Source organism: Numenius arquata, chromosome 22 (assembly GCF_964106895.1).
Source record: "Numenius arquata chromosome 22, bNumArq3.hap1.1, whole genome shotgun sequence".
NCBI lineage: Eukaryota > Metazoa > Chordata > Aves > Charadriiformes > Scolopacidae > Numenius > Numenius arquata.
In genome coordinates this window covers 2,803,495-2,816,307 of record NC_133597.1, presented here as the reverse complement: position 1 = coordinate 2,816,307, position 12,813 = coordinate 2,803,495, and the positions used below count along the sequence as shown (strand labels likewise).

Sequence of the window (12,813 nt, the reverse complement as noted above, 5' to 3'; positions counted from 1 at the left end):
GTCATATGGGACAGAAGGAATTAGACGACTTGCAAATCAGCATAGCCACAGGAGTGAGGAAAAGACGTGGATATGCTTGGGTAGTGTCAAGAGAGAAAGTGTTGTCAAGAAATAGGTTAAACAGAAGAAATAACATATGGCAATAGCCTGATTTCAGAGAGACAAAGTTGTACTGCAAGGCATCATCCAAGGGGAAAAGTGGCCGTTGGTGCTTTGAGAGCAGGGAAGGGGTAAAAGGAGCGACTCGTCTTCTCAGTGGGTTAATGACAGGCAGTGACCAGCAGTTGTGGGTCTCAGGAGAGAGAGATGGAAGTACCTCTTGCAGTAGTGAGTTGGAGCACTGCCGCACTGCAATGAGCTCTGGGTTCTCAGGGTCCAGAGGAGGGAGTGACCATCTGCTGAAGCAGTGCTACCAGCCTGGGAGGCATGCCTGGCAGCTGGGACGACTTGCCAAGGCTCCCCTCTGTGCAATGAGGTGCGATGGGGACTCCCCAAGGCATGGGAAATACAGGACAGGTTCCCAAGGTTGTTAGCCCTTCCTGCTGTCCAGCCCGAGGCAAAGCAGAGCGCCTGCTGCTCTGATAGCAAGCCACCTCTCCGAGCCACCCCGGCCCTTGAAGAGTTGTCTAACCTGAGAGTGATGAAATGGGCTGCTGAGAGGGGCTGCGCTCCAGCCCCTCCACCTGCTCTCTACAGTGGTAAGTGCTGAGTGAGCATAAAGACGAGGCCGGGGCAGCTGACCTCCTGAAATTAGCACTAACACTGTGTTTGGCACCCTCACCACCTCAGTTCCCCTCTTCTATAACATGGGTAAACCAAGCTAATCTTCCTCTATCCAAATGCTTGGAGGTCAATGGATGGGATGTGCTAATTAGATGCTAATTACCAAGTATTTATTTATGATCATTATCACTGTAGCAGGCCTTTAATTCACACCTCCTGTCCTGGATCCTTGCCTGCTGTGTTGTTCCTGGTATGTGCCTTTCTCGGGGGGATTTTTCATTTGCCAGTGAAAGGCACCGGAATAACAAAGCTCTGTGTTCAGGACAGATGTGGTGCAGCACCCGCCCTGCCCAAGCACCCCAAGCCAGGGGAAGGTCACGGCCAAAATCCGTTCAGCCGCTGGCCGTTTCATGGGACTTGCTCCCAAAGGCGCTGTGTTTCTGGGACAGTGCAGGCAACCGCCTGGTACAAACTGAGCAGACTTGCTTCCCATCGGCAATAGAAAAACCATCCCACGCAGTAACCAGAGCTTGGGTCACATTTGGAACACTGATCAGAGGGTAAAAGCCTCCAGCTCAATCCCTAGTCACAGAGAAGGAGGTGGGATAGGTATTGCAGAAGACTTAGAAAGGAACAGGCTCTCTTCACCGTGTCTCATTTGCCGTCTCTGTATAGCCTGTACGTCCATTTCTTGCTGTCGTTCTGTCTATCCAACCACCCCTTATCTCTTGTGCTGTCAGGTCACATGTTCCCAAACACCAGATACAGCCTTCTCCACATTTCCTACTGCCGCCTGCCAGCCTTTTATCTGTCTCAGCACCACAACAGCATTGCAGCCTGCACGGGCACGGGCTCCTCTCAGGATGAGGGTCTGTGGGTTCCCCCTTCAGGCTTCGATAAATGTCTCCCTTCCTGGTGGTTTTTCAGGGGACTGGTGGAGCCTGGTTCTCACGCTTGACCAGCACAGTGCTGGCAAGGGAAGCGGGGACTGGCAGGATTTCTGGGGAATGACTTTGGGTAGATGTCTGCCTGCCTGTAATCTCAGTTTATTCTCAAAGGTCCAAATTGTGGGGTTGAGGATAAATGAGAGGGAAGGAGGGGCTCACCAGCAGCTGCCCCGCTAGGAGGGATTAGCAGCCAACCCGTTAGACCAGGCCTCCACCACATAAAAAACTGCTTTTAATAATTCATGGGATCTGAATATGTTTATCCAGCTCTCCCTAAGGACCGATTAGGCCAGTGCTGGTGGGGGCTCAGCCGTCCTCGCTCAGCTATTACAGGTACATTTGTTTGGGTCTTGCAGGCAATTTAGGGATTGTCAGTGGACCACGAAACCTCTTTCAAGAGCTGCATGCAATAAATGGAGTTCAATCTAGTGAGCAGCCAACCTTGGGAGAAAAAAAACAGAAGGCTGATGCAAAGAAAAACCCTGCAGCAGCTTTTCCCCCTCCTGTCTCCCTGGGTACAGACCTCTCCCCCCCTGCCACCCAGCATCCTTCCTCCTGGCCCCCGCCCCAGAGAGGAGGAGTGCAGGGCTAGTTCAGCCCCCTCATGGGGCAATTTGTTCAGGGAGAGAAGGCTGAACGCTTCCTATTAGAGTTATAGCGCATTAAAGAGATGGATAAGTGGAAATTTAATATTTTATTCCTGCAATCTGTTCCTATAATAGCTTCTCCTGCCTTGCAGGACCTTTGTCAGTCGCAGCCAAGCCATGTAGTGTGACATGTAACTATTTATTACAGGCGGTTGGGTGACATAATAAAAGGCTGTGGTTATAGACTGCATGCGTGTCCCTGCGTGCCGGCACACGGGTGTGGTGGTCCTGCACAGAGCTGGTTACATACACACATATGTGTGACCCTGATCTGCATCCTGGCATGCAAATGGGCCTCCCAGACCTGCATGCCTGTATGGGGATGCCCTGCTACACGGTCACGAGTGTGTGCAGGACACGAGAGCATCGGCGCATTGGCATGTGTGAATATGCATGTCTTTATGAACATGTGCTTGCCTGCATGGGCTTGTGTGCAGCAGTGTGTATACATACCCTGTCCCTTGTGCACGTGTGTACATACACATTTGTGCGTGTACGCGGGGGGACATTCATGCACTTGTGTACTGGCTTCAGCCAGAGGAAGCACAAGGAGAAAGATGTTGTTAAAACATCTCTTCTCCCCACGGGGCTTCAAGCACCAGCCAAACATCAAACCCAAAGGAGAACCACAGTGCTAGAGTTGGGGGAGCAGGGAGAGCAGAGCCTGTGCTGAGGCAGGGACCGCTATCACCCTCTCCTCTGCAGGGCTCCTGCCTGTTTACCAAAGCCAGGGGAGGGTCTTTTCCTCCAGGTTACCACAGCCTCCCCTCGTTGCTTGCTTGGTGTAGCACCCCCCAGATTTCCTGGAGACGGGACGCAATGTGCACGTGCCCTGAGAAGGGGAGGACGGGAGGCTGCGTGCTGTTCCCGGGAGGCTCTGTGTGCTGTTCCCTTCCCAGGGCCGTGCCAGCCCGTGGGCAGGCGGCTTTGCGGCCCTGGCCTTGGATGTGCCACAGGCTGGAAGAGGGGAGGAAAGGCTGGCAGGGGCTGGACGGCCCCCCCGTTTGCTTGGCTTGCAGCAGGGAGTTGTTTACACACCACCAGTGATTTTGTCCCAGCAAGGTCACTGCAGACAGCCCGTGGGGCTCACTGGAGCCCTGTGCCATGCTGCAGCAGGCCTTTGCTAGGGGCTCAGCGCGCAAGAGAAAGCCCTTTCCGGGAAGCCTTAAATCCCGAGCCCGGAGCAGGTGCACCCAAAGCCCTGCCGACGGCCAGGGCCGTGCCACGCTGCACCAGCGAGCGCTTGTGGCTGCCTTAGGTGGGAGGATGTAGGGCCGGGGGCTAGAGAGGAGCAAGCCTGGGGGGTCCGTCTGATGCTAATCTTCCGGATGGCGGGTAGGAGTGTCTGCCGCATCCTGTCTGATGGCATCTGTGCCAACGGCCCCTGCGGGAGCAGCGCTTGATTGACAAGCGATAGGTGACCTGACAGAGAGATTAAAACCTAATTCACGTTTGGCATCTGGCCTAAAAAGCCGTCACACTCTGAAACGCCAGTGGCAGCTGCTAAACTTCTGGATTAGTTGCCAGTGGTTTTTCCACCCCCACCGCCTCCTCTCCCCCTGGCCCTGCTCCGCTCAAGGAGAGCAGAAATCCCTGGTACGGAGAGGAAGGGCAGGATCCCTTGAAGCCAGAGATGGACATGCATAAACGCAAGGGCTGTTGTGAAGGAAAAAGGTCAGCAGTGCCATGGGGTTCTCGCATTGCAGCCCTGTCTGAGCTGAGGCGGGTCCAGAGGTAGCTCCCTATCTCCACTTACGTACAGGCCTGTAACACAGCAGGTCAAAGTCCTGGGATAATTTGGCATGGACTGTACTGGCATGGAAAGTTTGCCATCAGCAATCGGTCTCGTAAAAAATACCCACATGATCATAGCTATATTTGCTCAGGCCATCTGGGAACTGGGAAGGACCACGAGCCTATTGGAATTAAGGTTCCTGCTCCTCCCTGGAGCTGCTGCTCACCCTGTCTGGAACCGGCCAGAGGCCCCCCCTGTTTCCCATCGCAGCAGGTGTTTGATTTTGGAAGGTAGAAGGAAATCCAGGGCCTTCCTTTTGAGGACCTTCATGCAAGGAACAGCTTGGGCTGACACATGTCCAAAAGGTATTTTCTCATGGAGTTTGGTGTTCTCCTCAATGCCCATGGCTACAGTGAGAATCTTGGCTGGTGCTGGGTTTTTCCTTGGCCCTTATGACTGAAGGAAAAAGGATGGAAATGTGACTTCAAGAAAAAGAGTGTCCACAGCAAGTAGTATCTTTCAAAATATCTAAGCAGTGTGATGAGCAGAAGGGCTTTTGAAAGCTGGTTTCCTGTGGATCTGCATATCATAGAAAAATTACTTGGTGTCTAAAAATATGCTTTTCTGATCTGGGCCCTTTCCTGCCCTTGGGAGCAGCCTCTTGTCCCTGTGGGTTCTCTGATGTCTAATGAGGTTTAGCTCTCACCTCTGCCAGGGATCCCACTCCAGCTCTCTGCAAGAGCTTTATGATAGGGACAATTTTGACTCATTCTTCTTCTGTCAGATACCACTGAAATTGGCCAGTAGGTTCAAAAAGCATTAGATAAGGGATTGATGGACAGGCAGGATGATTTGCATACGTCTCATTATTATTGGAAACCGGCCATTAAAAGAAAGATACGATTTTTAAAACGTCTCTTTTGGAAGCCACTCTTGTGATGGGGAAGGCCATCTTGTGAGGGTTTGTGTCTGCAGCGGCAGCACTGCTGTTGCCCCTGGATAGGGGCTGGGAGCAGGAAGGAGGATGCTTGGAGCCCTCCGCCTTGCATGGAGGGATCAAAGAGAACCTGTGGGCTCGGCCGAGTGCCAGAGCGAAGCCCAGGGTGACCCCCCGTCTCTCTGCGCTCCCAGCTGTTGCCCCAGAGGTCCTGCTCCTGGCACGGGGACAGGAAGCTGGGCTGAATGCAACAGCTGGCAGAGCCGGGCAGCGGGCAGATAGTGTTGCTGCTTTAATTCCTATTCATACAGCACTCCCTCTTTTTATGAGGGCTGGGGAGTAGCAGGAGGGGGGGGAGACTTTTTATGCTGGCATTAAAGCCTAGCTTGTTCCCCCTCCCTCCACTCCGCTGTCTCCTGTTTCTCCAGTCCGCTTTTCACACTGGCTTTAATTCTCTCCAGACTCTTCCTAATGGATTTTTCACATGGGGCCCCCAGCACGCTCGGGCATCGCACCAGTTTCCAGAAATTTCACGCACCCCTCAAACACAAAAAGGGGATCCTTTTCCCACACTTTCCCCTCTCTCCCCAGGCTGCAGTTCTGCTCTCTTTTGCACCCCGGCCACGAAACTCGGTGGGCAGAGGGGCAAACCCCCGCTTTGTGGGGCTGACAGCAGTGGGTGCGTGCGGAGCGGCACCCGCTGAGAACCGGACCTGTCCCCAGTCATTAATTAACCCGGCCGTTGAATGCCAGGGCACGGTGGCAGGATGCTGCAAGGCGTGCCAGGCTGCTGGGGCACAGGGCAGGACGCTCGCCACCTGGCATTGCCAAGGGGACCTTATCCAGGCCGGGGACCCCCCCTTCCCTCCCCGGCTCAGCCCGGGCTGGGGGCTGGCTTGCAGCCCCGCGGCCACGGAGAGGGGCTCCGGCGGCCAGCGCCGGTCTGCACCGCCATCCAGCGGCGGTGTCGGGCCTGTGCCCTCCCCGCTCCCGGCAGCCTGTCTCCGCTCCTCTCCGGGTCACTCACGTCTCGTTTTGTACCCGTGTGTCGTCCCCCCCCCTCCGACCCGGGGCTTAGCCGCCTTCCCCCGCCGCGTCCCCGGAGCCGCTGGCTTTTCCAGGCTGCGGGGGAGCGCGGTGGGTGGACGAGGAGGGGAGGAAACCGTGTGGGTAGGGAGGGGATGGTTTCGGCTGCCGGCTTGCGATCTTCCCACCTTTCTTCTCCCTCTCTTCCCACCTTTCTTCTCCCTCTCTTCCCACTGTTCGATTTTTGTTTTCTCTGGCATGGGAAGTGGGCCACTGCGAGGAGGATGGGGATGGGATCTGCACAGAAAATAGTTACTTCCCCGAACGACGTGTGAAATCCAAGACAGCGGCGTGCTAGTTTTCGTGTCCACGGCGTTGGCAGTGGCAGGGGGGTGGCATGTAGGCAAGTGCTATCTCAGGGGCGGGCAGCGCAAAGGGCAGGAAAAAAATAAATATATATGAGAAAGGTAGAAAAACATTCCCCCTTTCACTTCATGCGTCCAACCTGGGCTGTTAATGAAGCTTTTAATAGAAAAGTGGGCCAAGCTGCTTTGGAAATTGTGCAGGCTTCCCCTCTCAAATCTGTTTTCCAGAGCTGGGAGGCAGAGGGGATCGGTATGGCTTTAAGGAGCCTGCGCCCAACATGCACACCATATCTGGGTCTTCTCACGGTGGGGTTTTGGGGACCGCGGCCCCATGCACAAAATCAGTCTCGCTGTGGGGAAAAGCGAGGTCAGAAGAGGCTTCAAATTGGAGCTGTGGGATGGGTAGAAATCAAAGATAGAGCCCCTGGGGTCTGAGCCAGCTTGCTGGTCTTTCCCTGCACACGCTTAATCTTCAGGTGGACTCCTGCTTTCTGCACAGTGTTGGGAATTGGGCACCACGTGGCTGCAGAGACCGTGATGGCATGGAGCAATCCTAGGGAGGTGGCACGGGCAGGGGTGGCAGGAGCTGTGTGGACACTTGTGTGGTTGAATCTGAGCTCTCAGCAGCCAGGACTACCAGGGGGGTGGACGTGACATTTCTTGCTGTCTCTGCAGAGAGGTTTTGCATTAACCAGCTGGCTATGACAAGCCTTCTGTTCGTTGCAACATGTGGTTTTGGCTTTCCAGAACCCAGTCCCAGCTCCCTGTGCTGAAATTCATGCCCTCGCTCCTGCTCTGAAGGCTGTCTTTGGAAAGAGACGCTGGCTCCTGCCTGCACAGCGTCATGCTCCTCATTCTGGTTGCAGCGGGGAGCCCCTCCATCTGCCTGTCCCCCAGCCCGTTCTGCCCACTGTGCTGCTCCGTGTGTGGTTTCGGGCTCGTGAGGCTTTGCTCAAGGCAAGTCAGCACCGCAGAAACCAAGATTCTCTTGGGATGATATCGCAGGAAAAACAGAAATGAAACAGTTCTTAGGCACAAGTGAAATGCTTATGCTGCGAGGATCAGGCCAGCAATTTCTCGAATTCGGTACCCTTGTCCAAAATCTGCTGCTGTTTCAGGAACTGCCTCTGCTCGGGGGAAGCTCTTTTCTCCCCTCTTCCTTAGCGGCTGGGCTAAGCTGTGCTGCAGGAAAACCTGCTCCCTGCCCAGCTTCTCCTTGCTCAGGCCTTCCTGCCCAAATGCAGAAACGTGGCTGCCAGCAGCAGGTAGTCCTGCAGGGGCGAGGAGGGGGCAGGAATCAGACTCTGCCTCATATCCCTTTTGAATTTGCTGCCTTTGAGCCCCTTCACTCCATCCTGGCTGCTCTTCCGGGAGGCATGCTGAGATTGCTAGTCAGTCTGCCAGGGTGAAAAGTGTGGTCCAGGAGGCTCCAGAGCAGCAGCTTGCAGCTACGAGCAGAGCTGGTCCTTTCGGGTGGAAAAAGCAGTGTGAAGTTCCTGAACACGGTGTGCAAGGGCAAAGCTGCCATGGGGCATTAAGCAGGTGCCTGCTGTCTAAGTTGAGAGGCAGGTGAAGGACTGAGACAGCCACGTGGTGATTAGTGCCTCATGGACACAGATGCTCAACAGGCAGTTTGTGAAAGCTGAGTTTGGCCAGGGGCTGTGTCTGTGCCCAGGGAGTATTAGGAAGGTTGATTTAAGTCCTGGATCAAACTTTATCTGTGCCCAAGTGTAGGTGTTGAACTGCATGAAAGTGAAGAGAGTTTCTTTCTCATCCCTTTACTTTTTCCCTTTTGAGTTATTTTTTTTTTTAAAATAGGGCAGGGTAACTGAAGGAACAAGATTAGCATGAGTAGTGGCACTGTGCTGGCCCCAGTAAGCGTAGAAGAAAAAGAAACAATGGGAGTTCTGTGTCCCTGTGCTGTAGAGCACGGCCGGGTCAGCAGGAGGGCTCAGGAGCCAGCCGTGACCCTGAGGAGCGCCGTGCAGATCACTTGTGGGGTGGTTGAGGGGGGAGACCACAAGGTACCACTGCCTTCTCGCCCCACCTAGTCTGGCTGGGGTCAGGGGAGGGGGTTGCAAAGCCGGCGGGTCTAGCGTGGCATCTACAGGAGCAGTCATGGCAGCTCGGTGCCCACCGTTGGATGGGGCTGGGGTCTTGCTCCCAGGCAGGAGCACCCTGGGGCTGTCAGTATGCTCTGGTAAACTGGACCTGAAGTGTCACCCGGTAAAAGAAAGCGTCTGGACTCAAGGCACTGTGCTTGTGGGATCTGAGCACATCTGGAGGAACCAGGTGGGGTGGGGAGGGCAACACTGCTTCCAGCCTGCGGGGCTCCTGCATGAGGCTTGGCGAGCTTGGCACGGCACGCTGCGTTCCCCTTGCTAAGGCAGAGCTCCTGCGCGCTGACCCCTGTGAGGATGCACCCTTTTCCCCTTTCCCTAGTTTTTCCCTCCCCTGTTCCTTACCCTCATCTTCCCACCCCCTCACCCCCCAAAAATGGCAATGAAAGCATGGAGGGAGGGCGCGTTTCCGCATGGTTTGACACTGTTCCCCCTTCCATCTGTCTTTTCCTACCCAGAATTTCCCTACACCCCGTCTCCAATTGATGATCGCAAATCCATGGTGCAGCCGAACATCCCCACACCGGTGATTGGGGGCATAGTGGGAGGAGTCTCGCTGGTCCTGGTGGTGGCCGTGGTGCTCTTTGTGGTACTCCGGCGCCGGCGTCACACCTTCAAGGGTGACTACAGCACAAAGAAGCACGTGTACGGCAATGGCTACAGCAAAGCCGGCATCCCACAACATCACCCCCCCATGGCCCAGAACCTCCAGTACCCCGACGACTCGGACGACGAGAAGAAGCCGGGCCCGCTGGGCGGCAGCACCTACGAAGACGAGGACGAGGACGCGGGAGGCGAGCGCAAGTTGGGTGGCCCCAACAAATACGAGGAGGATGCTAAGCGGCCTTACTTCACGGTAGACGAGGGGGAGGCGCACCCCGAACCTTACGACGAAAGGACACTCGGCTTCCAGTATGACCCCGAGCAGCTCGACATAGGGGAGAACATGGTCTCACAGAACGACGGATCTTTTATTTCCAAAAAGGAGTGGTACGTGTAGCTCGGCACCCCATTGCTACACACACACACATACACACACACACACATACACACACACACACGAGTGATGCCCTCCCACTCCCCCCCTGCATCCCTGCCGAGCGGAGCCGAGCGGAGCCGAGCGTGCCGCGGCCGCTTGCACACACACTGCACGCACGCTCACCCCCCCGCACACGCTCGCACGCCCCCGGCCAGCCCTGGGCGCTCGGCAGAGACTTTGGATGCTTCCAGCGCTGCCAGGAAGGGCGGGCTGGGGCGAGCGGGGAGGGAGGGCAGCTTTGCTTACAGATCATTTTTTGGGGCGTACGGGAGGTGGGAGGTTGGGTAATTATTTTCTTGGATTTGGTTTTGCTTTTTAATTTCTCTTGACGACTTTCGTCCCCTTCTGTGGTGTTTGTATTGGTCGGTGGCTTAGGTGTTACTATTTGCTTTAACAACTGTTGCCCAGCCTGTATATTACACTCTGTTTGTGTCTTCATGTCTCGGAGTGCCCTTCGGCCCCACTTCTCTCCCCAAGGTTCCTCCTCCCACTTCCGCACCCCTGAAACACTGGAATTTGTTTGTATGTTGTCTTCTTTGTTTTTTTTTTTTAACCTTGGGAGGGGGTCAAGTGGGCTGTCCCTAGAAGGACAGAGGCCAGAAAAGCTTATGGCAGTGGAAACGTAGGTGCCATTATCAGGTGAACTGATTTTTTTTTCCTAATCACTTTCTTTTCAGTGGGGTCTGGGTAGCATTCCCATTGCCCACTGCAAGCCTGGGGAGATCCACTCCCAGTTTTTAATGACTCAATAAAAGGAAAATGAGGAGAGAGGGGGGACAAAAAGCCCCTCGAACAAACCCCATGTGCATGGGCTGATAGCAGGGCAGGGAAACAGAGCTGCCATTTTCCTCCTACAATTTATTATTTCCTGGCTTTTCATTTTCTGTCTTTGTTTGAGTGTTCTTTTAAAAACAAGAAAAGGAGTATTTATTGCTGACATTTTTTCCCCTGTGATGGCTCAGAGAAATGCTGGCTCTTTTTGTTCTTGTTGCTGTTGCTATTACCAGCCACAGAGCAGTTAACTCTGGCACAACAGTTGTGCGTGGTATATTGTGCACACACACCTTGCTGCCATTGCCTGGGGAAGGAGACAAACCGATACCACTTTGCTTCTCCCACAAACTCACTGCCTTCAGCTCTGGTCAGCAGAGCCTGGCAGGGCAGAGCTCCCATCCAGTGTCTTTGAGGGCTGCAGTCCAGGATCAGGCCCCTAAGTTTTGTTATACCACTAAGACTTAATTGTCATGTGTTTACACTTTTTTTTTTTTTTTTTTTTGGGGTCAGAGCACGGAGGCACTTCTTTCTGACTCTCCTAGCAACAACCCCAGCACTTAGATTGCTTAGTCTGCATTGATTGCCACTTTTTCAATATCACATCCCTTTTCTAAGCAAAGGCTTGGTAGACAGGGCAGGAATGAGTGAGCCTGGGGTATTGATCTTGTCCTCCTTCCCTTGAGCCACTGCGTTGTGATGGGGAGGCTTGGATTGCTGCTATCTCTGCTCTGTGGATAAATGGGATTCCAGACTTCAGGGCCCTCAGTCTGACACTGACCATATCCAAATTAGATTCACTGGGTTGGGGCTTATTTTTCTTCTTGTGGGTTGTTTTTGTTTTGTTTTGTTTTTTAATTTGATGTATAAATAAATCTTTTGTTTGAAAAGAAATCCCCAGTTTTCTGAGCTGTATTATCATGCATATCTAAAAATAGCAGGACTAATTCTCCTCCTGCCTTACCCGCTGGGTTTTGTTCCATACCATCCAGCGGTTATCCTGCTGCAAGAGGGAAGGTGGAGAGTCAGACCCACGCAGATGAGTCAAGGTCAGATCTCTGATCCAGGCAGCCTCCAATGCTTTCCCCTAGCGTGTGGTGTTTGGTCCAGGCAATGTGAAGCTCAGCCTGAGCCATCCACAGTTTGCAGCTTGCTCTTATTGCGTTAGTGGTGTAGGGGAGTGGGAAATCCGATTGTTAGGCTGTAATCTTTCTGCTGTTCCTGCCAGCCCTCTCTGCTTCCTGGCTTCTGGCAGAACAGCCAAATGCCACAGGAAGGCTGCTTTATGTCCGCTTGAAACAGGGCGGACAGAGATTCCCTCGGGATCTCTTGGGCTGAACCTTAAAAAAATACAGCTAAACCTTCCCGTGTCCGTCCACTGCCACCAGGAGCACCTGGCTACCAAGCAACCCCCCAACAAAGAAAATGAAATCTCTTAACATCTCTCCGTATCTCTGATTACTAGTAGGTGCTGATTATTAGGGGTTTTGTAAACCTGCAGAGGGAATGACTTCCCTCCAGTGCCTTGGGATAACAGCATACACAGGGCTTTAATTCCCCGAAGTCTGAACCCTGTAATCTGGATCAGGATGTAGCATTGCTGAGCACTGTACCTTCGCCACAGCTTACTTTAATGTAACGTGGGGTATGTTCCAGATCCTGCATCATTTGTGCATAATCCTTTAGACCTGTATTTCACAACCAGGCTCTAAAGAGGGTTGTGACAACGTCTCCAACACCAAACTCTGGGTGGTCCATGACCAAGCGCAGAGTGGAAATCAGTGGCACAGACCCTCCCTGCAAATTTCACCCAGCACAGATACATGCTGAGAGGAGATGGATTTGGAAGAAAATAACCTTTTTTAAAATCTGCAGGGTCCAGCAGCGATTCTTTCATGTTCTGCATTAGTCACAGGCAGGGGCCACTGATCTGATCTGGCAAATTCACATTGCACTGATTCCACAGCACTGCAGGGCCCTAACCCTCAGTGAAGTTGTGTCCTAAAGACCAAAGATACAGAGCCTTGCAAACAGAGCAGACAGGCCTGGGAGAGAATGGGACGCTCTGACTGTTCCTGAGTTAAGGCATAGCTTGCAGGAAATACGGACAAGGAGTCCTAAGAAATATGCTTTGGTAGCTATCAGCCTTGCACTTAGAGGTGTCATTTTTTGAGATGTAGCCTCCTTGGCTTATTCTTTGCCCATTCATACTGTGTCAACATACTTGGCTGAATCAGGGCTCAAAAAACCAGTGGGACTCGGAGAAAGAAAAGGAGATAGCAGAACAATATGCTATTTCCTATTTCCAAGCTAGAGCTGATATACAGTTCCCCTCCTGCTGCATCACGCTTTTTGTTCCCCAATACTGCACTAGCACAAGTCTAGGAAGGAGCTCAGCCACTTAGCTCATCAGTGTGGTTCAGAAGAGCAGTCAAATGATTATTTTTCATCCAGAACCTCAGCAAGTCTGGAGTCGAAGATCCTTAGACAGTATTGCCTGCCA

The 12,813-nt window shown here is 53.3% G+C and overlaps 1 protein-coding gene across 1 annotated transcript in view; it reads left to right on the top strand.

The window, feature by feature from the left end:
* NECTIN1 (nectin cell adhesion molecule 1) overlaps nucleotides 1–11,196 on the top strand; it is a 64,967-nt gene extending 53,771 nt beyond the window's left edge. The window contains exon 6 of the mRNA XM_074162426.1: nucleotides 8,959–11,196. Within this exon, the coding sequence (XP_074018527.1) occupies nucleotides 8,959–9,500 (542 nt within the window). The 3' untranslated portion in view covers nucleotides 9,501–11,196. The remainder of the gene's footprint in view (nucleotides 1–8,958) is intronic.
* Nucleotides 11,197–12,813: the final 1,617 nt, after the last annotated feature.